Source organism: Daphnia pulex, chromosome 12, assembly GCF_021134715.1.
Source record: "Daphnia pulex isolate KAP4 chromosome 12, ASM2113471v1".
NCBI lineage: Eukaryota > Metazoa > Arthropoda > Branchiopoda > Diplostraca > Daphniidae > Daphnia > Daphnia pulex.
This window is the reverse complement of record NC_060028.1, coordinates 4,238,705-4,260,696: the sequence shown is the minus strand read 5'-3', so window position 1 is coordinate 4,260,696 and position 21,992 is coordinate 4,238,705. Positions and strand designations below refer to the sequence as shown.

General features: G+C 37.1%; 2 protein-coding genes and 4 long non-coding RNA genes across 6 annotated transcripts; all 6 read right to left on the bottom strand.

Moving 5' to 3' along the window:
- Positions 1 to 1,590: 1,590 nt before the first annotated feature.
- LOC124208783 lies at positions 1,591 to 2,599 on the bottom strand. The gene is made up of 3 exons (XR_006880589.1): positions 2,383 to 2,599; positions 2,079 to 2,319; positions 1,591 to 2,009 (listed from the first exon to the last, which is right to left on the bottom strand). It is a non-coding gene; the product is annotated as an uncharacterized LOC124208783 (long non-coding RNA).
- A 41-nt stretch (positions 2,600 to 2,640) lies between these two features.
- LOC124208784 lies at positions 2,641 to 3,336 on the bottom strand. Its single transcript, XR_006880590.1, has 4 exons — positions 3,214 to 3,336; positions 3,046 to 3,155; positions 2,792 to 2,982; positions 2,641 to 2,714 (listed from the first exon to the last, which is right to left on the bottom strand). It is a non-coding gene; the product is annotated as an uncharacterized LOC124208784 (long non-coding RNA).
- An 8,715-nt stretch (positions 3,337 to 12,051) lies between these two features.
- On the bottom strand, positions 12,052 to 12,845 carry LOC124209952. Its single transcript, XM_046608203.1, has 2 exons — positions 12,111 to 12,845; positions 12,052 to 12,066 (listed from the first exon to the last, which is right to left on the bottom strand). Exons 1-2 carry the CDS (start codon positions 12,843 to 12,845, stop codon positions 12,052 to 12,054), a joined length of 750 nt encoding a protein of 249 aa, XP_046464159.1.
- A 2,161-nt stretch (positions 12,846 to 15,006) lies between these two features.
- LOC124208875 (ATP-dependent DNA helicase Q-like 4A) lies at positions 15,007 to 16,021 on the bottom strand. The gene is made up of 3 exons (XM_046606740.1): positions 15,754 to 16,021; positions 15,599 to 15,644; positions 15,007 to 15,535 (listed from the first exon to the last, which is right to left on the bottom strand). Exons 1-3 carry the CDS (start codon positions 15,931 to 15,933, stop codon positions 15,375 to 15,377), a joined length of 387 nt encoding a protein of 128 aa, XP_046462696.1. The 5' UTR covers positions 15,934 to 16,021; the 3' UTR covers positions 15,007 to 15,374.
- Positions 16,022 to 17,055: 1,034 nt separating this feature from the next.
- On the bottom strand, positions 17,056 to 18,570 carry LOC124208785. Its single transcript, XR_006880591.1, has 4 exons — positions 18,412 to 18,570; positions 17,983 to 18,352; positions 17,311 to 17,403; positions 17,056 to 17,229 (listed from the first exon to the last, which is right to left on the bottom strand). It is a non-coding gene; the product is annotated as an uncharacterized LOC124208785 (long non-coding RNA).
- Positions 18,571 to 19,416: 846 nt separating this feature from the next.
- On the bottom strand, positions 19,417 to 20,946 carry LOC124208666. The gene is made up of 4 exons (XR_006880546.1): positions 20,408 to 20,946; positions 20,211 to 20,296; positions 20,015 to 20,064; positions 19,417 to 19,798 (listed from the first exon to the last, which is right to left on the bottom strand). It is a non-coding gene; the product is annotated as an uncharacterized LOC124208666 (long non-coding RNA).
- Positions 20,947 to 21,992: the final 1,046 nt, after the last annotated feature.

Here is a 21,992-nt window from a genome sequence, read left to right as displayed (position 1 = left end):
TTTAAATTTATTCAATATCGAAATTTGTTCTGTCCATAATTTTATTTTCGTAGTATTAAAAAAATGCAAATATTAATTTAAGCCGCTTAGCCATTATGGAACGGTATTTGGCTCACACGTATTTGATCGAAAATATCGAAAATATTTTTAAAAATATAAGTATTTTTTTCGTATAAAAGATAACACCACTATGCTACCGCACAAATTAATGGAAATAACACCATATACCCATATTTTCACGCTGACTCCAAATATGAAGTCAGAAACAGTATCATTTTACCCATGCATCTGTAATCAACTACAAAAGGGTTTTCACTTTTTAATTAAAAGTTTACCGCGCAGCTCTACCGTGCATGTGAGCGATTTCACGCATGTAAGGGGTTTCATTCGCTGGTGTACGTCAAAAATTCAAACGTGTCCTAACACGCCTAAGCTGCGAACTTGTTCGGCAAAGTTTGGAGAATAATAACAAAATAGCATCTCAATTAGGCTTACAGCAGGGAGGAATTTTCTAGTAGCCTGTACATAGTCCTCTCGTTCAAAGGGGCTATATTTGTAATCAACAACCGGGACACAGTAATCTCCTTGGACTTGCCGAGTGCATGTAGGAAGCGTGAGTGTGTTGTAACTTATTTAGACATTTTTAAATAATCTGTTTGCTGTTTGTATTCTAAATATTAGTGTATATGGCGAAACGAAATGAAATTTCTACGTACAGAAAACGGTATGTATAGACTTATTCGAAACTTGTGTTGCCTTTATTGGTCTTGCTATCTTTCACCGAGCCGTGTGCCACGGTGCACTTTTGTGTTGATACGAGTGCGCAGTTGCAAATGTTTTATTACTTGACTGTATTAGGGCTACACGGCAAGTAATTAACTCCATCTGATTTGAAACCGGTAGATGATGATATAGAATGTCAAAGTGGTTTCTACCGCCTGCCAAAAATATAAACATGGGTTAATGCAATTTATTCAAGCCGAGATTTAAGCTATTGAAACAAACTTGGAATTTAGTTTCTTACTTTAGAAAAATGCGCTTGGAGAGTTGCATCATCCCCAGTAGCGTTACATATATTTCACAGTTGTAGAGTTCGATTATGAGTTGAGTAAACTTAAAAAAAAAATAATCATGCAAACGCCATGCAATGTCACTAGGGAAAAATATCTTTGGATTTTCCAAGTTTAATTTGAAAAAGGTTACCGTGATCGCTATCCAGGTAGCGGCAGCAATAAAGTTTCTCATTGGAGATGTTAAATCCGGTCGTTTCGACAGACGATCGATCGTTTCCAAACTAAAAAAATTACAGTATCGTCTCACGGGGAGGGTAGGACCACAAACAATGAAATGGTCGAACCACCCAGGAATGATTTTGTCGTAGCTACGTATAAACCAACTTAAGGCGTCAAACCTGACAAATTGCTTCGTAAAATGTATACTTCGACTGCTTTCCCCAGACAAGGCATAACTGATCCATCAAGTTTCTTTCGACGAAAACGTACAGCCCGTCCTGAAATTGAGTGCGAAACTAAAGCAACTAAAAACAAAACCAGAAAATTGTTCGACAGGTCTATTAGTTAGCTGAAGAAATACGCCGATTGTTTTCAGGGAAAAGCTGAAAGGCTAAATGGATTAGGGAAATCGTTTATGAAACAGCAACACATGTTACTGACTTGCTGCAAGTTAAAGGCGACCGCTACTACTCTTTAGCTCATCATGTCTTTACAGCTCATTTCAGAAGAGTAGCAGTAATGACGTTTATTTTACAATGCAATCTCATCCCTGTTACTTAATGCGAAAATTGCAAATCTTTTGGCAAGGGTAAATTTCTCACTTAAATTGTCTAATTCAACTGATTGTGGATTAACAATTTGATGAAGTTCGACGAATTCTTCAGCGTTCAAGGGATTAGTGAATTTGGGGACTTCTCGTGCTTGCCGGAATTGCCCGACGATCGATTCCAAATACTAGATGTCATTGAAATTATCCGGAAGATGGAGAACATCATCCTAGAAACAACATAATTTTTTTATAAGTCCGTTACACAACTTTTATTAATTAAATGGTTCAATGGATACCTGGAGAAGTTCAACCCGTGGTCGGAGAAATTGTCCTTCTTCTTGACGTTGCTTAAGTGGTACCAAGCCGGAAACATAAAGCTGATTTGGAGTTTTTTTTCCTTCCGTCCGTACAGGATGGTTGTTCCAAGAGTCTACGTATGTTTCTAGAGTCCTCTGGAATAGATTAGTTGCCAACTGATGTAAAATCAACAGATCTAGTTCGGAGTCACTTGGGATAACATCCGCATTCTCCATGTCTCTGTAATTCCCAAAAAAAATTGTAAGTGATGATATAATTAAAACAATTTAAAATGAATCGTACTTAAACGTGTTCAGTAACGGTCGGACACCACGTTGATTCGTGTCTCTCCACTGACGTCAAATTCTTTGATTCCGCATGAAGAGCCAGCGTAAAAACTGAATCTATTTACACCCCGTACATTTAACATGTAATCAGCTGCTGCATTTTCTCCTCCCCGATCAGTTCTAGAAAATGAGACCAGTCATTTTAACTTGCACAAATGTGTATGTGGCATATTAGTAAGAAAGGCTGTCACCTTAAACAAGCCCAAAATGATGCAGCTGGAATGCAACAGTTTGAAAACAGTTTCTGAGCGGTTGTTGTCACTAACTTGCATTCCCACTATCGCCTTACTATATTCATCACAAATTCTATGAACAGCAAATCATGTTTTATTGAGTTGAATAAAATGTCATAACACAATAATTACCCATCAAATTTGTGAAATCCATCCATGTGCCACATTTGTAAAGGGGAATTTGCGTGATGAACCACACGAGGAATCTGTTTCAAGCCAGGTTTAGCCTTCTTCAGCCCAATTCTAGCATGGGAAGCTCGCAAACGCTTCTCTTGTAATTTGTACCCATCTGCAAAAAAGTTTGCCTTGCAACAACTGTAGACCTGCGTTTCAAAATACAACTTCAGTAATTGTAATGCTCAAAGGATTTAAAAAAGTAAGATTACCAAACTTGGGAAACCTTTTCAGCACGTTGGCAATCACAATATCAAGATCATTATCAGAAATGTTGGAGTAGCTTTCTCTTTTCCAGTACAGAAGTCAGGAAAACTCAGTCCTGAATTGGATACATGAAAAATTAATACAATGAATGTAAATTTAAGAGTAATACTGACATTGAGGTTGTGACTTGTGAACGACACACAAAACAAAACAAATGATGAAACAGAATGACCGCAGAATGTGTGCCTTTCCCGCAGAATGACCGTCTGCATAAACTGCCGGTTAGCAACTCGCCTGCCTTCCACCAGATGTCGAGACAAGACATCCCATACCAAACGAAACCTGAATATGAATTGTAAAGTGAATTTGATTTTTGAGTTGATTTTTAAATTTTGACTTTAAAATTTTGGTTGGTTTTTTAACTATTGACTTTGGGTTTCACTCCACATCTGAAAAGATTTTCAAAATATTTTTGATTTCGTTGATGGTCTGATTTTTAAAAATACTGATATTTTTAAAAATGTTTTCGATATTTTCGATCAAATAGGTGTGAGCCAAATACCGTGCCATATAGCCATAACCTTTATCCTGAATGAGCGTCACTTTGCTGAGAAGAAGAGACGCCAAAACGAAAAATTCGTTCCTGACAGAAAATACTCAATAAACAAAAAAAAAAACAGTTTTTTTTTTCATGGTAATCCTTATTGTTAATCAAAAAATATTGAAATTTGTTAACGCGGGAACAAGATTTGTTGAAGGTAAAAAAAATCAAAATAGTAGGCGGGAACCTCAAAAAAACTAAACTAAAACTAAATTCTAAAGGAAAAGGTTGTTTATTCCTCCTTTTCTCAGGTGAGAGATGCGGGGATTCGGGAAAGTTGGTCAGGAATGGCGGACCCCGTGGGTATCTAGGACGAAAACACTGGGAATTCCGTTCATCATCGATTACATCTCATCATTTTTCTCTCTTAAGGAAAACAGAGCTTCTATTCTCTATTGGCAAAAAAGGCAGAGGAGGTGGGGTTCTCATTCAATTTGTTTAGTGTGTCCGCAAAGACAGTGGATACGACGCCATGCGATCCGTCGCCGATCGAATGGTGTACTGGGGTCTTCTACTATTACCTCCACACTACACCCCTGGTCCCGTGGTGGTGTAGTTACACGAGTTTCAAGGGAATTACAAATTTTTCACTCTACCAAATACTTTTAATATTTAAAGAGAAAAAAAGGAGAATAATCGTTGGATTTTTGGTAAATAGCAAACGAAGTTTTTTTACGCTTAAGTAGTCTCCCCTACCAGGCTTTATTGAATTCCATTTATTGTTCTATTTTTACACTCTTAGTCATTCTTCTCATCGCTGTCTCTGATTTTAAAAGAACCCATCAACTGAGAAATGTTTTACTCTTTTGTTTGTTTGAAATATGCCCATTTCCCCCGCTCTCTCTATCTATCTCTGTTTTCTACTTACATGATACTCTTTACTTTCTCAAAATCTCTCATCTACGTATTATATTAAATATTATTTTTTAACTTCTGTGATAAATGGTTTCATCATTTTTTTCTTTCTTCCCCCTATTTGTCTTTAATTTCTTGATGAACTCTTGCCCAATCTCCTTTGTGTTGTCAGATATATTTCTTTATGTCTGGAAGGAACTGATTCACAAGAATATTTTCTTACTTAAACCAGTCTCAGTCCACATAAAAAACTCGAAGAAAGGAAAAAGAGTATCCCCTACATGTTTGAACCAAAATTATCTATTCCTGAAGCATAATACTTACTTTTGCACCTGTCCCTGTAGAAGACAATGAAAAAAACTACCACCATCTGTAGTAATCATGTTGACTGGGGGTAAATTACGTTCACCAATGTTGACTTGACATGAAGAACGGTAGGAAAATACCTTTTGCGCCGCGTACACTCAATGCAACGCTAAATTTTTTCCCGCGTAGGGTGAGGGACCCCCTGCGCATGAACTCGACCGTACTCAACTTCAAATATATCGCGTAGTGAAATTCAAACACTTGTTAATCCTCACTATAGTTTAAAAACAAACTTTAAGTAGAACTATCCTGACAAATGAAATTGCTACAATAGGAAGTTAAGCGGAATCAGACAAACAGCTGATGGCTTTTATCTAAGAGACAAAATTCGTTCTTATTGTCGGCCATCTTTGTGTTCCGCAATTTCTGCTATAATCAACGTCAACAGCAAATGTAAACTTGCTATAGCTTCAATATAGGAACTGTATTTTGCCATTTAATCTCCGAAATTGAAGACGTATTTAGCAGTGCAAAAATTTGAATTAAACCAAATCTAGTGATTTAAATGGATATAATTTTTAACCTTCTTAGTACAATTTTCCTTTCAACTCTCATTGCTTTACACCATTCCTCCTTCATGTTTACGCTTTGCCCTTTTTGATGATTTGATCATTGGCTTTTTAAAGGAAGGAAGCTGCTGGGGGAAATTGCTGTTGAATTTCTGCAATATATAGATTTTGATGATTTGAATGCAGCTGAAAGAGTGTCTGCTTTAGCTGCGAGGATTGCCTGACAAGGCCACGGGAGTGCGAATTACGCTTGTAAAATTTAGTGTTTATCAGTTTTAAACCAATCAGAATACGGGAACTACTACTGAAAAAGTACCGACGCAGCTTCGCAATAAGTATCATCTAGATGTGTGCAACCATGCTGAGAAAAATATCTTTTAGAGTGCGTTAGCGTGTATAGTTGCTAGTAGGCCGTAGCACTAGCGAGTGTATTGGCTATTGTCTTAAGATATCAAGTGTACTTGCAAATGAGAGTGACTGATAATTAGGTTACTGGCTACCAACACTGATATTAATATCACATTACGCGAGGGGGATTTCACAAACTCCCACGCTCATCTCATGATGATAAATATAGCTCTAGATATGATAGATCTTTCCACGAATAATGATTGCGGTAAATACGCATGACTTAATCTTAGGCGGTAAGACAAAGGTGATTTATATTGCAGGCAGAGAAATGGATGATCGTTCCACGTACCACAGGGAATAGGAGATTTTCCTTTTACGTCCGACCTCCGACCCGCTAGTACTCGGCTGTACCTTGTTAAGTGTACATATTAGGAGGATTTATTTAGTTCAATCCAAGAAAAATTAGCCAGGGCAATTTTTTGCCTCACTTTTAGGTGATTTTAATAACGTTCCATTTCCTTTAAAAGATTGTCTTACGAATTACGATTTGAATTGAAATGCAGACTCCTCCGAATGGCAGTGATTTTTCGTTTCTGTTTTGGAAAATGTAATATGGTTATATTAATCATACTCTTTATTTATTTTTGTCATGGGTTGTCGTGGTTTTACTTGAAAATAATGTTGTTGCTTTGTTCATCTACTAAGCTAATCCTGCAGTTCGGTAATTTTTTGTTAAACCTATCTAAAATATATTATTACACAACCTTCATGTATTTAGAACTGATCGAAAGCTTCTCAGAGGTGTACATCAATTTTAAAGAATTTTAATCATTTTACTGGTGGTTTCCTTTATAATGACAAAATGGAAAACATAGGAATTCCTGTTGCATTCAATGTACACGACTGCTGCAAGGGCTTCAAACCAATCAGCATAGAACTTCAGGTAATTAATTTTGGATGCAATTTTTTTCAAGGAACCACTCACTGGAATGAGAGGGAGTTTCTAACAAGTATCCAGTCAGATCAATCAGCTTCTTTAGATTTAATAATATTGTAATAAACATTAATTTTAGACAGTTACCAGGCCTTAAAAGTCAACAATGCCCCGTCTGACATTATCCCACTCTACATTTTCGTTTACTTTCATCCCACTTCTGCAATATATAAAATAGTTTGAAAATATCAGACAACCTTCGTGATTCTTTGCCGAGTAAGAGTCAACTTGGCAACCCTTCCCATAATTTTGTGCTAAGTTTCTCTTCCCTTAACTGATTTGACTGTTTGAAAATGTTGTCATTCAAAACAAACCTTACATCGGAAAATGAAAGGTCAAAGTTAAAAAAAGTGGTAGAACCCAGGAAGCATTTGATCTCATTTTGATGTCGATTTAAAACTCCAATGTAATTTTACATTCGTCACGTTTTTTACATTGAGGCGGAATTTTAATACTTTTTACATCTAATATGCTGTCACGTTAATGTATATCAACGTGCATTTCCTATTCCAACATGACTAATATACGTTTACCACTTGTTGCTCCAAGAAAAGACTGGCGTTTTGACCATTATGCCTTTGAGATGGCATAAGGACACCAACGTTGTTAATGACCTATATATTAGAAAACGTTTAGTCCTTGCGTCATTCAAATTTTTACTTATGTTGTTGGTGGAGTCGCAACCTTCTGCCTGTTTTTTTTTTCAACGAAAATAAGTTATAAAATAAGGGAAATGGGTAAAAAAATTGGTCAATTATTTGCTCTATCGGTTTTGCAAGTAAAACATCCATGGGTTTTTCTTTTATGGCTTCACAGCACCAATGATTCCATCTTTGGCAAGTGTTTATAAATAACAGATTTTTTTATCTTTGGGTCTTTGGAATTTTCATCCATCACTTTTTGACATTGTTGGGATTGATAATGAAGCTTATTTTTGGTTATTTAGCTTCTTCATTGTAGAATTACCATATCATTCGAACACATTTTTTACTGGTGAATTTTTAATTTCAATGATGACAAACTTATACTTAAATTCAAAGCTTGATGCCCCATTTTTTGAAAACTTTACAAACTGACAAAATATTTTGAAAATCTCCTTTTCCTCTAGGGCTAGAATATTTTTTTCTGTCTTTTTTGCTCGACAGAATATTTTCTTCGATTTGCCGCCTTCAACCCACTCAATTTTACTATACAGAAAATACATTTTATTTGATTTATTTATCTGGTTGTCCCTTGCTACTAACTAGAGGCTTGTTCTCAAAGGTATTTTCTGAAAACAATTTGAGAAAGAACTTGATCTAGTGCCTTATTTTTCATTCTCAGTCTTCCTGCTCTACGTTTGTCAAGAGGGTTTGTGAATTCTTCCAGTTGACTTTTCTGGCGCAAGCCAAGGTTGATCACCTATCTCGTCCAAAAATTCAAGGATAACCCAATATAAATGAACTATTTCAGATGATATTAGTAGTTAACATGGCAGAGTTTGAATATTATGTTGCAGTCAACTTATACTGCTGGTTCATCGTATTTCTATCTACTGTAAAGATTGCGTAACATATTCACACAAGCAAGCATAACAGGTATTAGAAATCCCTGCTGGACTGTTTGGCTAATCGATGCTAACACTGAGTTTAGCTCAGCCAGTGCAATACGAACTCGTTTTTTTTACTGATCTGCTGCGATAGTGACGATATGTTGTTCTGTTGTAGCAGGTAGCTCTACTTCAGCAACGGTGTAGGCAACTTACCATCTATGATACCGGGTTAGTCCCTTCTGTTTTTAACACAGCGTATAGAATTTGTAAAGGACGGTAGGCGTAGTTTTTTTCCAAACCAACACTTACACGTTTTGTAGTCGCCTGATACCGTAAAGGCACTTGACTTGCCAGATAGCACCCAACGTCTTTTGGACGTCCATACAGGGTCTCAACGTCCCACACCTGAATGGGATGTTGTATGTACGTCTAAGGGAGGTGCTTAGGCTGAGTGTCTAGACCGTAATATAATGTTTCACGAACGTCTTGGGGAGGTTGCTTTTTACTCCAACTGTCTTAACGTTTTTTTATGGAAAAAAAGAGGTGTTTTAGGACTTGTGAATATTTTATCTTACATGGCATGGTTTACTCACTGAATATGGAGGGCATTTTTTTTTATTTAAAGGCGTACTCAGACTTGAGTTTTGCCTTCGCTCTACTTTACAGTTGCAGACTTAGATAGATTTAAAACGAGTTGTCAGTACAAATAGCAAACAGGGGGGAGAGAGACATGTATAAGAGCAGGGGATCGTTTCATACTATAATTGGATGGTTGCATATGTAAAATTTTTTTGTGTAAGATAAGGTGTATGGAGGATAGTAGCGCAGGAAGTTTGATGAAAATATGGTTGGTGGATATTAAATTGGAAGACGGATTTAGTGATAGTGATATAGTGATAGATGCGTGTGTAATTTCATGTGAGTTGGACGGTGGATTGACTTTGGATATTGGCTTATTTGGATTGAGGTAACGAAGGAGTGCATTGCCCATGGGTGGTTCTTCGAATTTTTAGCCATTCCGACGACCGGATGAATATTTTGAATGCATTCCATATGTTCCGGTTGTTTTGAATGACATCGAGTGAAGGTGGGAAGAGCTTTTCGTTTCGCAGACACGCTTCAATGAGGAGGGCTCTTTGTTCTGTGTCTTGCCCACATTAACATATGGGAGATGAGATTTTGTTGATTTTGTGTATAGGTGGTGATTTAGTCTGCAGTGCCCAGCGAGGACTTCGGTTAGCTCTTGGTTGATGTAGCTTTTCTTGGAGCAGGTAGCATCAGTTGGCCTCGGGAAAAATTGCTTCGTACGTATGTACGGGGGGCATTATCAGCCTGTATTTCGATTATACTAAATATTTAAAAAATTAATCGCTTTGTTACGAACATTTCTAGCCAAGTATGCTAAAGTATGCTAGCCAATGATAAGTATTATAAGGACAGTTATGGTGTATTTGTATCGCACTGATATTGCACCAGAGAGACTGGGTCTGACTCTTGCCACAGTAAACCAAAGTCTTAAAATTCTCCAAAAAATAAATAAAACTGAGTGTTAACTGTACACATATGAATAACAGGGTGAATGTGAAAGTATCTATTTGTTCTAATAAAGAAAAAATCTACGCTAAGTAGGACATTTGACCTAAATGGGACATGATTGAGATCAATAAGTTACGTCCTTCCTCAGTTAAATAAAGGGTGTTTCGACCTTTGTGACAACACTTGAGGGGGGAGTTGAATTTTTGTAACAGATTGTGACAAGAAGCAAGAAAGATGAAAAAAGCCTAAAATAACTTAAAGCCATATGACCGTTCCCTAAAATGGATGTACTTTATATTTTATATTACAAATTAATATTATTTTTAGTCAAATAAAATTAATCTTAATGCAAATCTTGTAGTTTGTTTAAAAGTAGAAGACATCTGATTTGCAAAAGAAGCTTTACCAGCAGTACTTAAGTAAAAAATATATCAAACTTTGACGGCATGCATAATTTCCCTGGGCTGATTTTCATGAGTTGGGAAAGATCTGCACCCATCCCAAGGCCCTGATCGATAGTCGAATTGCTGATAACCTGATAACCAAGAACAGGATGAAATGGAAGTGGCTCCCTTCCAGTGCAAATCCAGCACCTGGTGGTCTCCATTAGTCAGAGACAAAGATATGTTCAAGATTGAACATATAGGGGGAAAATTACATTACTTTTCGATATTCTTCGCTGGTGCAGTTGTGAAAAAGTCCTGGTTTTTAGCCAACCTCTTCATTCTTTGAATTTGGTAGATGAATTTCTTGCAGGAGAGGACAAAAGAAACAAGACGAGCCTGGAAAACAACGAAGTAACTTTTGTTTCCAGCAGTAATTACATACCAGTAATTTCTTCATATTACGTTCTCTTGATATAATGCCTGATCTTTTGGAGACGTGGCTTTTGGGCTGGATTACTACGCCTAAATGGGCAAACCACACTGGAAGAGCGTAAAAATGAGTGCAATGCATTTAACATCTCATTCAATCCATGTTCCTGACTAGACGGTATAAATTTGGTGGCCACGAACCGTATAATTCTTTTTGACGTGTTATATAATAGTTTAAATCAGTTTAAACGGCATCTATAGCCTCAAGATAAATCTAGATTTGTCTGGATTGTCTGACCCATTCGATCTGACTCCCTCACATCATACCCCACACCCATTCAAAAGCCACCAGACAAAGCGAGGCACAATGCCCGAGGTTCTCTATAGCAGATAAAAAATTCCAACAACTGCTGCGTTGGGAAAAAAGGGAAGAAACAATAAGCTGATTCAACAACTGATTAAACACCAACTGATTGAACTGAATGAACTGATTGAACTGAACGAAATTGATTCGAATCGAAACGAAATTGAACTGATCAACTGAACGAAACAGATCCAACAACGACTGATTCATCTCAATCAACCAAAAGTTGTTACTTTGTTACCTCTCATTACAACATTTAAATTTCCTTCGTGTAATTTAAGAGGTAAATATTTACAAGCATATCTGGATTCCAACCCAACTGATAGTTTCAATGTTCATCCATCTCCCGCATCTCCCGCAGTCCATCAGCGTTTTTCTCAGTGATGAGCTAATTGACACCAATAGATAGTTTTTCGTAAATTTGTGTGACTTTCTTTCCAGTAACTCTGTCAATAATTTTGAACGAATTGATTTCTTTGTTGAGAATTCCGTCTTCCAGCAGACGTTGAATGAATGTCTTTGCGTTGCTTTTTTCCAAAATATTCCTATTAAGAAAAGCGTATAATTTATATCATAGAAAAGCCAATTAAACAGATTTAATTAAATTTCGAAATAAATAAATCAGACAAGTTACCATTTTTAGAAATTGCAGTGCTCTTTTGTTGTAAACAAACATGTCAACTAGTTTTATAACGGTAATTTTTAAGTTTGGGTTGGCTCTGATTGCATCCTTACCCACTCAACCTCTTCGGAAACATAAACCTTTGTTGCAGTTTTCTATATTGCAATTGAAATCAAAGAATTGTAATATACCACCACATCTCATTAGTAACAGTAATATATTGACGCAGCAATTGTCACAGAAAACGAGTGAATCTTCGTCACATTCCTTAGGCCGCTCTCCAAGATGTTTTGGAATTAACGAATTGTTACAATCAATAACGTTTTCTCAAAACGACAACATTTCAAAAAGCTCTTTTTAATCAACATCCCTATTTTCTTGGAGTTTTTTTCCTACATGAAAGTAATCATTAGTCATTGCTTTGATTACCTGGATTCACGCATCTTTTTAAGTAAAAAAAGGGCCTTTCACAAACTATCCAACTGGGATTAAATTTAACATTCTTAGTTTTTAAAGAAGATTTAACCTGTGGAGGTGGATTCGCTCTGGCTCCCACTGCTAGTTGTGATGCTGTTGCTGGCGGTGGATCGGACGGTTTTGGTTGTTTAGGAGATGGAGACGATTTCTCCTTTTCCACACCTTTAATCCTGTTGTATCTCTTGGCTGCATCGATTTGTTCTCCAATAAACCTGATAACTCCTTCGATGTCCGTTGTTTTGTTAGTTACCAATTTCGCCCATTCTAGTTGTAGCCTGGAAGGAATCAATTTAATTAATCTTGCTCCGAGGAGTCCGCCAAAGGAACTTGTGGGGACTCTTAACATTTCCGAAGCGCTTATGAGAAAATGGAGATTCAGTTGAAAACTCCTCAGTGCTGGTACATCATTCCCGTCCTTCATGGGCTGCAAAGTATCCAATTTTTCGAAGTGTGCGTCGATTAGGACGTCCTTCTTCCCGTACATTTTCTTAAGCTCGTCGATAGCGACTTCATAATTTGCATCTGAAAGTTCAAGATTATTTACTAATGGATAGGCTTCGCCTTTTAGATATTCTTTAAGGTAGTCAAACTTTTTCACGTTCGAAAGTGTTGAGGAATGCACAGCTGCATTGAAGGATTCCCAGAATTGGGTCCACTCCAGCACATCCCCTCTAAAATGCTTTATTTTCCGTTGCGGCAATCTGATTGACTGTATTGCTGAAGCTAGAGCTGGAGCTGTTGTTATGTTTACGATTGGCGTTGGAGGTGCCGGTCTGGCCGCCATTACTTGTGCTATAAGGTCTCTGGTCATCTGAATTTGATTTGCCTACATTTCTTCTTTCTTTTTCCTCCTCTTTTTTGTCTCAATTGCTTTCAGCCACTCTTCTCTTTTTTGCTTGATGATAGCACTTGCTCCTAATACTTCTTCTTGAGTTTGGATAGTGATGTTCTGCTTCTCATCAAGCTCCTCTTGCGCGGCTTTGATTGCTTTCAAATTTTACTCGATTTCTTTTGATGTTACTTGGTATTTTTCGTAGAGACTTTTTAGTCTTGATTCATGTACACCTATGCTGTTGATGTCTTCTTGGGTCATCACCCTTGTGGCGAATCCATTGATTAGGCCTATAGCCCTCGTCATGTGGTCTTTTGTGCTTGATCTTGAACTTTTTAGTTGTTGAACCATTCTTCAGGTTGATGTGGCTCTTAAAGAGCTGTTGTGGTTACCTGGGGAAAAGGAGAGAAATGAAAATTTCATTTAATTTTTGTTCACTTGTTAATTGATTAGCCCGTTTCTTCTTCGCATATATTCCTTGGTGGCGCGGAAGCGTTTCCGTTTTTCTTTCCACTTTATTTGAACTCCCTGTGATGGATCTGTAAAAAATGGATTTAAGTTTGGAGCTAGGGCGATACCCTGGCTCCTTGCAAAAACCCGGGCTTAAACCAACTCAATTGAGCGAAACTGATTTTTTTTTAAATAGTGGCGCCACTTGATGTGGTTTCACTATGCCGAGAGAGAGCTGTGTTTTTTTTTTGTGGCGCTCCTTGCGGCGTGCCACTACACTGAGCGGGAGAGAAAAGAGTTTTTTTTTTGTTGTTGGTGGCGCCCCTTATGGCGTGCCACTACACTGAGCGGGAGAAAAGAGTTTTTTTTGTTTGGAGGCACCGATTTCTCGGGCTCCTTATGTAATCAAGTTTTTTTTTAAAGAAGAATATAGAAATAGAGCACAGTCATTAAACAATTGTACTTAGCAGTGTAGTACTGACATATTCAAGAATACAATTTGTTTATTTAGTTGTCTGGATTCCTTGTCTCCCTACCTCTTGTGTTTTTTCTTGACCAGAGGTGGCTAGGACGAGCACTGAAGTGGCCACGTTGACCTCTCGCTTCTTCACTCCTGGCGTTTGCTGTTCTGAGAGCTGGATTCCTCTCCAACTCTCTTTCGAAACCACACCTGTCCTCGTTCGTGGAGCTGTTGTCGTCTGATGAGCCCTCGAACGAGCTTAGGTGGCGAAGCTGGAGCTCGTCGTCCTCTTCCAATTCCTCTTCCGACTCTTCCTCCGATTCCTCTTCGTGTTCACCCGCTCTGGCTGCTTGCTTGATTGGAGCTCCAGCTACTGCTGCTTGCTCCTGAGGCTCCAGATGAACTTGTTCCGGCTCAATTGGAGCTGCAGCTGCTGCTGCTTGCTCCTGGTGATCCTGATAGACTCGTACTGGCCGCGGATGTTGGACGATGTCGGGCAGTCTTCGATGACGTCCGGCAATCGGGACTGAACAGGCGGTGGAACCGGTTGTGGGGCCGGTTCCGGGACTGGCGGGTAGCGACGGTCGCCGTAAAATCTTGGCGGAGAGCGTTGGCTTGTTGCTCTGCGTTGAGGAATCTTCTTGCTATTGGCAAGATTCCCTGCAAATGAGGGGCTAGGGAACCGGGTGGCAGCTGGTCGTCCGGGAGCGGCTCTCGCGGTGGAGGACGAGGTGGTGGTTCCACCCAGGCCGGCAGCAGCCCTTCCTGGCGCAACTGAGCTCTCTTAATCCACTAACTTCGTTTTCCTATCTTGAAAGTTGTTTGGAGACCTTTCGGCTCCACTAATTTTTTGTTGAGACAGGAAAAAAAAAGAAATATTATTTCTAATTCAGAAGATCAATAAGAGCGAAATGTAAGGGCACGGGGAGACAACACACGAGCAGAGAAAAAGACGAGTTCGCGATTTCCTAGATTTAGGCCAATCTGTTGGCCTATTTGCAGAGTCGGCGTGGCTAATGGCCGCCCTCTCAGGCTAGCCCGATAGAGAAAGGCGAGAGATTGAGAGGAACGTAAATGAATTTTTGAGCAGAGATCCCCCCCCCCTATTCGTCGTTTTTTGTGCGTTTACAATTTAATTCACTTTTTGTTTTAACAAATGGGAAACAAAAACTTCAACGTTTGGTTTTTTTTTGTTTAGCCCCAGCCGGTTTTACAAGTTAAATATGAGTGTTTGAGTTGAGAGGGAGGACACGGTGTTTCACTGGTTAGATAATTGTTTGAAGGGCCATGTAAAAACTATATTATATTTGGTTGGCGTGTACTACAGTTTTTATGATGAAATAAATACGACACAAACGACCATGTCCTCTCTCAACGATATATTTTTACTTTAATACAGCAATTTTAATGGGGCGTAAAACAATTAAAGGACGGGAAACAATGAGTGGAGTTGGAGCCACCTAGCGGCGGCCCCCAAGGCAGAAGTCGCGGAAATGCGCCGGTGTGCAGACGCGGCGTCCGGATCTTGTCGTCGTCGTTTGTTGGGATTTATTCCCAACAATCACAGTAATTTATTCCATACCGTCAGATAAACGTTTAAAAAAGAGAAGATTTGAGAAATTGTAAAACATCACGCTTGACGCAAGGGACCCATCTTGCCCTGATCTTCCACATTCCTGATAATAGTAACTAAGCGAACTTGGCATGGTGAGATGATACACAAATTCCAAATCTTAAAAATATTTAAAAAAATATTTCAGAGCAAATAATTAAATTTCAATCAAAACATAATTACTGGGTTTGTTTACGCCCATTCCAAAAGCGCTAGTAGCCCAAATTATCTGTGATTACAAAATCAGAAAAAGCTTACTTACAAAAGAGTTATTTTAAAAATTAAAACAAATTTTTAAAAATATCCATTACAATTTAAAAAAAAAAAAAAAACAATACCTGGCACAGTCCTGCCATCCAATTTCCCTGTGAAAATTCTCTCTCAATATCAGAAAAACTGGCATGATATGGAGCGGCGGTAAAACAAGATTCAACAAGATGAAAGGAAAGCGATTCGCATTCAAATCGGGAAGAGCAGTACACAATACCGCATTCTGAATTGTGACATTCCCCAATCATTTCATCCACAGTTAGATTGTTAACTGACGTTGACTTTCTTATCAATTCGAGTTGCAGGTTATCTCTAACGCAACTGTTAATTGACCTGGTTGAAAATATGAATCTTCATAAAACATTCAAATTTGCAGAGATTTCGACAGAATTTTCATTTGGTTTTTGGGATTTGCTGTGCCAGTAAGAGCCATGATAGGCCCATGGAAACCATCTTCGTAACACCCCAAGCATTCCGTATTCTATAAAAGCAAAAAGAAGACATTTTTATTAACGACAACAGTAATTAAAAATTTTAATCGTCACCGAAATTCTGTGCCGAAGAACATATACAATATGCTTCGTCAATCACGAACCGCAACAAATAGCCTTTCTGGTCAAGAATCATCATAAGTTTTTGAAGTTTGTTTCGTTCGCCAACTTCAATTAATGTCTTCACTAACTTTTCAGGTGTGAAAAAAACAAATTTCACGTCTAAAAAATTAAAATTTGCAATAAGAAATTTCAATTTTTAAATATAGTAAATAAAAATATTAATGTTGCGTCAGAGACGTGAAAAATTCAGTAGCATTTGCATCGTTTTCAACGCAACCAAAACTGGCCTTTATCTAAAACAACATTTCAGCAAATTGCACATGTAATTGAAATGATTATTCATTTTAATTACCCCTAGACTATTCAAATAGTTGACTTGATCAAACATCAAAGATTTCAAAGGGGAAACGACAAACGTCACTCCACGCTCAAACAATCCCGGTAGAAGAAAACAAGTGGATTTTCCACCACCGGTTGACATTTCGACGAGGCAATCTAGTTTGGTCAAAGCTGGGTCGATTACTTCAACTTGCTGTGGATTCAAAATACTAGATAAATTAAATAACACCTTTTTCATGAATTAGATTTACAATTCATGAAAATTTTGGGTTAATAAAAAATGCAGTTAAAACTGCATTGCAGTGGTCAGTGTGTGTGTTTCAACAGGTTTAACAAAAATACTTCCTGCAACTACCAAATCGACTGACGACATCAAAGAATCATCCATTGAAATTCTATTTCCATTACATTATAAAAAGAAAACAAATCAATTTTACTGAAAACTATTGCTTGATAACCGGCAACTTACTCGCTATCTTCATTTTCGACAGTTGAGTTTGGTACTGCGTTTAAGGACATCTTCTCAAATAGTAGATTCAATAGTAACAAAGCATGCTCATGTTTCTCAAATGTCGGAGGAAACATTGGATAAGCTAACATATTTAAAGCAATAATTTTCCTGTCCAATTCAGCCACAAACAAATCTCTTTCCTATAATTGCAATATAACATATGATATTGCAATTAAATATTAATTAATCCATCATTTTTACGTAAACTTATTTAAAATTACGTGTTTGAAGGTAAAAATGTCTGTGTTCACAGTGTTCCACCAGACAGAAATTGACTCTTAGAGAGTCATTTTCTTCTCCACAGTGCCCTGAGACTGTAGAGAATAAAAAAAACGAATCTTATTATAGATGTAAACATCACAATATAGTCACGAAACACTTAATTTTGCACAAAAAGTCGAATTAGGACAACAATGTTGATTCAAACAACGAAAAAACACTGGAAAAACAAAGGCTACACTCAACATGAGACGAAACTGGAGAAAAACCATCGACGTCATCCATATTCCTTTTACTACTGAAAAATATTTATACAATCACAAAAACTTTCACAAAATTTACTGCTTTGAAAACATATCCAAGTCAAATTTGAAAACAAGACTACATCGAAAAACACTGGGACTTGAATCTCATCCAAACACAAAAAGATTTGCTAGTGCAACGGTCACAGATATAATAAATGTTTCCATAATGCAAAAAATTTCCTTAAACTACATTTTCATTGGAAAATTCACTCATTACTTGAATAAAACTTTAGGAAATTTGAATTTTAGAAAATTCATTTAATTTCCAAAATCTAAGAAGCGTTATATTCATTAGATGTGAAAAAATTGAAAGAGAACTGAAGAAGGAAATTTCACATTAGAATAATAGATGAAAAAGAAATTAAATACCACTCTTCTTGGACGCTTTGTAAGCAACCATATCGGCCTATAAATATACAAATAATTTTAATTAATTACATAACATGTAATTAAAATGTTTTTCCTTAGCCTTCTCAGTTTTCCTGAATATGGTATTACAACTTGACATTTGTATAACGCAATTTATGTGGTTGATTCGGCAGCCTTTTTCAAATCTCTTCACGAATGACTCCGCAACGGCACGTTTCACAGTGAGCTCGACGAATACAGTCTTTTTTCCTTCTTTAGACGTTAGTCTCTCAATGTGATAGACTGGACCACATTGAGAACAAAAGTCAGCTAAATGAGCATCAGTCACATCAGCACTGACACTGTAAAATCGTACGACGGATGTCACAGTCTAAAAAAATTACAATTAAAATTTAATGTTTATTGCAATTTTGAAAATTTCAAAATTACGAGTGTGTTAGGCATATTTCTGTTTTGCTGGGTCAGTTCCGACTGCATAGAGGTAGAAAGCGTAGTTAGATCGGTAACACACGTTGGCGTTGACGGAGCAGCCATTGTTTCAAAATTTATAGCTTGTACACTATTTGACAGAACTACCTGAAATTTTAAGTAATACAGTACCCACCAAACTATTAGGTACACCCCCCTATTTTCAATGCATTCTTATGGCACTACGTGTCCTAGAAAAAATGCAATAACTCTTGAACCGCTTGGGCTAGATTTTTTTCCTTTTGGCCCTGAGTAGATCTAATGATGATCTACATTTTTTCTGCACATGAAGTTGTCGTAGGATTAACCCCCATGGCGCTACGGTATCGTTCAGTTTATTAGGAACACCCGTTTTCCCCCCATATGCGCCGTGTTAAATACGGCGTTTTCCAAAATTTACAAAAAATACTAAAAATCAAGCTAAAATCTTTTTCTTTGTGCCAAAAGATGCAGAATTCTTCACTCTATACGAATGTAAAGAATAATTTACAATCAAACCAACTCAGAGAACCCTTCCCTATACCTCAAAGTTTTCCACTTCAAAATTTGGCGAAATTGGGCGCCCTCTGCTGGCGAAAGTGCAAGTTTGTTGAAAAAAGTACAAATTTTGAAGTGGAAAACTTGCATCTAACTCTGCATCTTTTGGCACAAAGAAAAAGATTTTAGCTTGATTTTTAGTATTTTTTGTAAATTTTGGAAAACGCCGTATTTAACACGGCGCATATGGGGGGAAAACGGGTGTTCCTAATAAACTGAACGATACCGTAGCGCCGTGGGGGTTAATCCTACGACAACTTCATGTGTAGAAAAAATGTAGATCATCATTAGATCTACTCAGGGCCAAAAGGAAAAAAATCTAGCCCAAGCGGTTCAAGAGTTATTGCATTTTTTCTAGGACACGTAGTGCCATAAGAATGCATTGAAAATAGGGGGGTGTACCTAATAGTTTGGTGGGTACTGTATTTCAATTATAAATTAGGTAATTGAAATATTTAAAAAAAAAAACTGGTGCAGGAATAGTTGAATATGGCATTTTTAATTTCACAGCAATCTTTCCAGGAAACCTTAGGGATAGTCGTTCCATGGCAGTTAAAAGATTGTTATGTTTTTCAATTGGTCCAAAAACGACTCCATTAGCAGATAGAATATCGCTTTCATGAAATTGATGAACGCTGACAGCGATTACGAAACCCAGCAACTTTTTCATATCTTTATGAATTCCAATTGAGCAGCGATCAGTATAGAGATCAGTATAGAGAGCAGGTCAGTATAGAGAATTCTGAAGGCAACGATGAGTTTCCTGACTTGACTAACAAGTATATGTATGTCAGAAGCATTGAGGACATTCCTGATAGAGAAATAATTGGTGGGGAAATTTAAAAAAAAACATACTTCAATTAATAAAATGTTTTTGTATAGATGTGATAGGGATCTTCTACAAAAAAAAGAAGAAGGTGATATCGTTGCAGTCCTATACCAAAGAAGAGCATAGTATTAAAATTTTGGAAGACAAAGGCAAGAAGGTGAGAAGTAGGAAAGACAACTTTAAAATTCTTGATAATACCTTTACTTCAATTTCAGATGGAAGTGGGTTGCTCAACAATTGAACAGTTCCTGCAAAAAAATGAAAATAGAATAGTTGAAGACCATTATAGGACTCAAAGGAGTGTGGTTAGGAAGGGAGAAAACCTAGCCTGTGTCACATATTACGACACAATTGTAGAAGTAAAGAATTGCTTATTACAACACCTCTCACTTACTTAAACTTTATCGTAGATCAATCCAGTAACCAAGCAGGCTGAAGAATTGAAAAAATGGATGGCGGCTGAAAGTTCAGATGGAGAAACTGTAGAAGCCACCAAATAATTAAGGTTTTTCATTGCAAATGACTCGGCAACTTTCTTAACATTGAAACGTCCTTTAAAGACTAATAAATTTTGAATACCTTTCTACTTACTTGGAAATTAAGATGTTAGTCTGTTGTAGCATTCCCTCTCTATTCGGGAACGGAAAAAAATCTGTAGTGACAAACTTAACAAAGTCGACTACAATTTTTTGGAATTTACTAGTGGTTTTGTTTTTTGTTCAATCTAGTTAAGGGCAAGAACTTTCTTTTGATTCGGGAGATGAATCTAAGACAAATAGATCCTAAGAATTGGTTGTGGTCTATTGACACTTGACAGTTGGGAAGATTATTGCGCGAATTACGACACTGTAGTATGGCAATCCGTTTCACACTTTTTCTCTTTTACGACACCTCGCCATCTAGCGCTCGCTCTGCAAGTTCAGCTAAAAACAAAAACAGTCTGACAGAGCTGAAGTAAAAAGCATTTTATTGTAATTAAACTCGCTGTTTAGGTGAATTCCTGTTCCAATTTTAACCGGCAAAATTTTGCACACACAGTTAATAGGCGACCAGTGATTTGTATTTTGAGATAAATTTTGAAATGCATTTTGAATGATCGAAACTAACTTGATGTCTCACTATATGAACGATCCTCCGTCTCACAGGATAAACATGCATTTCGCTCAGGACACACTACTCATGACATTCTTTTAAACTTTCCCAGTTAAAGTGAATTTAATTACGGGAACTCAAAATTTATGATGGGCTGTAAAGATATGACCAGTAATTTTATTCAGGGGGAAAATATTGTATTGAAACCAATTTAAAATTGAATATCATCAAATTCATTATCCATTTCGTCACCCTCATATACATCTTAATTTCTTGTCTTCATAGTCAGCTTCGGTTCAATCAAATCATAGATTTCAGTACGATAAGATTTGATATTTTTCTTTAGGAATGCATGAACTATTAGATGACAATTCTTTCATAGATTGCCCTGGCTGTTCATCATTCCTTGTGAGCAGTATCTAACAGTCTATTAGTTTAAAGTTTTCTCTGAATGAACCTATAAATAAATCAGAATTTTTACAGTTAATACAAAAATTACATGTAGATGTTTTTTTTCGTTAGGATCCACTCCCCGGCGTATAAAAAATGCCCGAAGGACATTACCGAAGGAATCTTGTTTAAAAGAGAAAGCATATTTTTAAACCAATTTCGGTTCGTTAAGAGTGTGAAACGACGATATACGTTTTCAACTGTAGATTGATCTAGATTTCCCACATTATCTAAAACAGATTGTTCAAAAGATCCAAAATCAGGTTGCCAATCGTCCCAATCAATGTCTCTGTTGGGGAAATTTTAGTTATTTAGGAAAAATAGCAAATATCACAAAAGTATTTACTGTTGGTTGTTGTTGGGAATGAATGTGGTTTTTTCCAGGACTGAAGCGTCATTTGACGACGAAGGATATTGTACCATTACATCTTCTTCAATAGCTCTATAGATGAAATATTTGTTATTTTAAACTAAATAACAAATATGATTAGTATCATACCGTTCGTTAATAGTAGAAATTTTTTCTATTACCTCCAAGTCCGTATCTTCATTCCGTTCGTTCTTGTTCGTTCCGTTCCGTTCGTTCCGTTCGTTCTTGTTTCCGATTCCGGCACTTCCAATGCTCTGTAAATGA

Excerpts from the sequence above, each read along its gene's own strand:
- LOC124209952 (XM_046608203.1), bottom strand. The coding sequence starts at position 12,845 with ATGGCGGCCAGACCGGCACCTCCAACGCCAATCGTAAACATAACAACA.
- LOC124208875 (XM_046606740.1), bottom strand. The coding sequence starts at position 15,933 with ATGATTGGGGAATGTCACAATTCAGAATGCGGTATTGTGTACTGCTCT. Across the intron at positions 15,645-15,753 it reads GGATGGCAGGACTGTGCCAG|ATAATTTGGGCTACTAGCGC; the intron begins GTATTGTTTTTT and ends TTGTAATCACAG. Across the intron at positions 15,536-15,598 it reads AATGGGCGTAAACAAACCCA|ATTTGGAATTTGTGTATCAT; the intron begins GTAATTATGTTT and ends AATATTTTTAAG.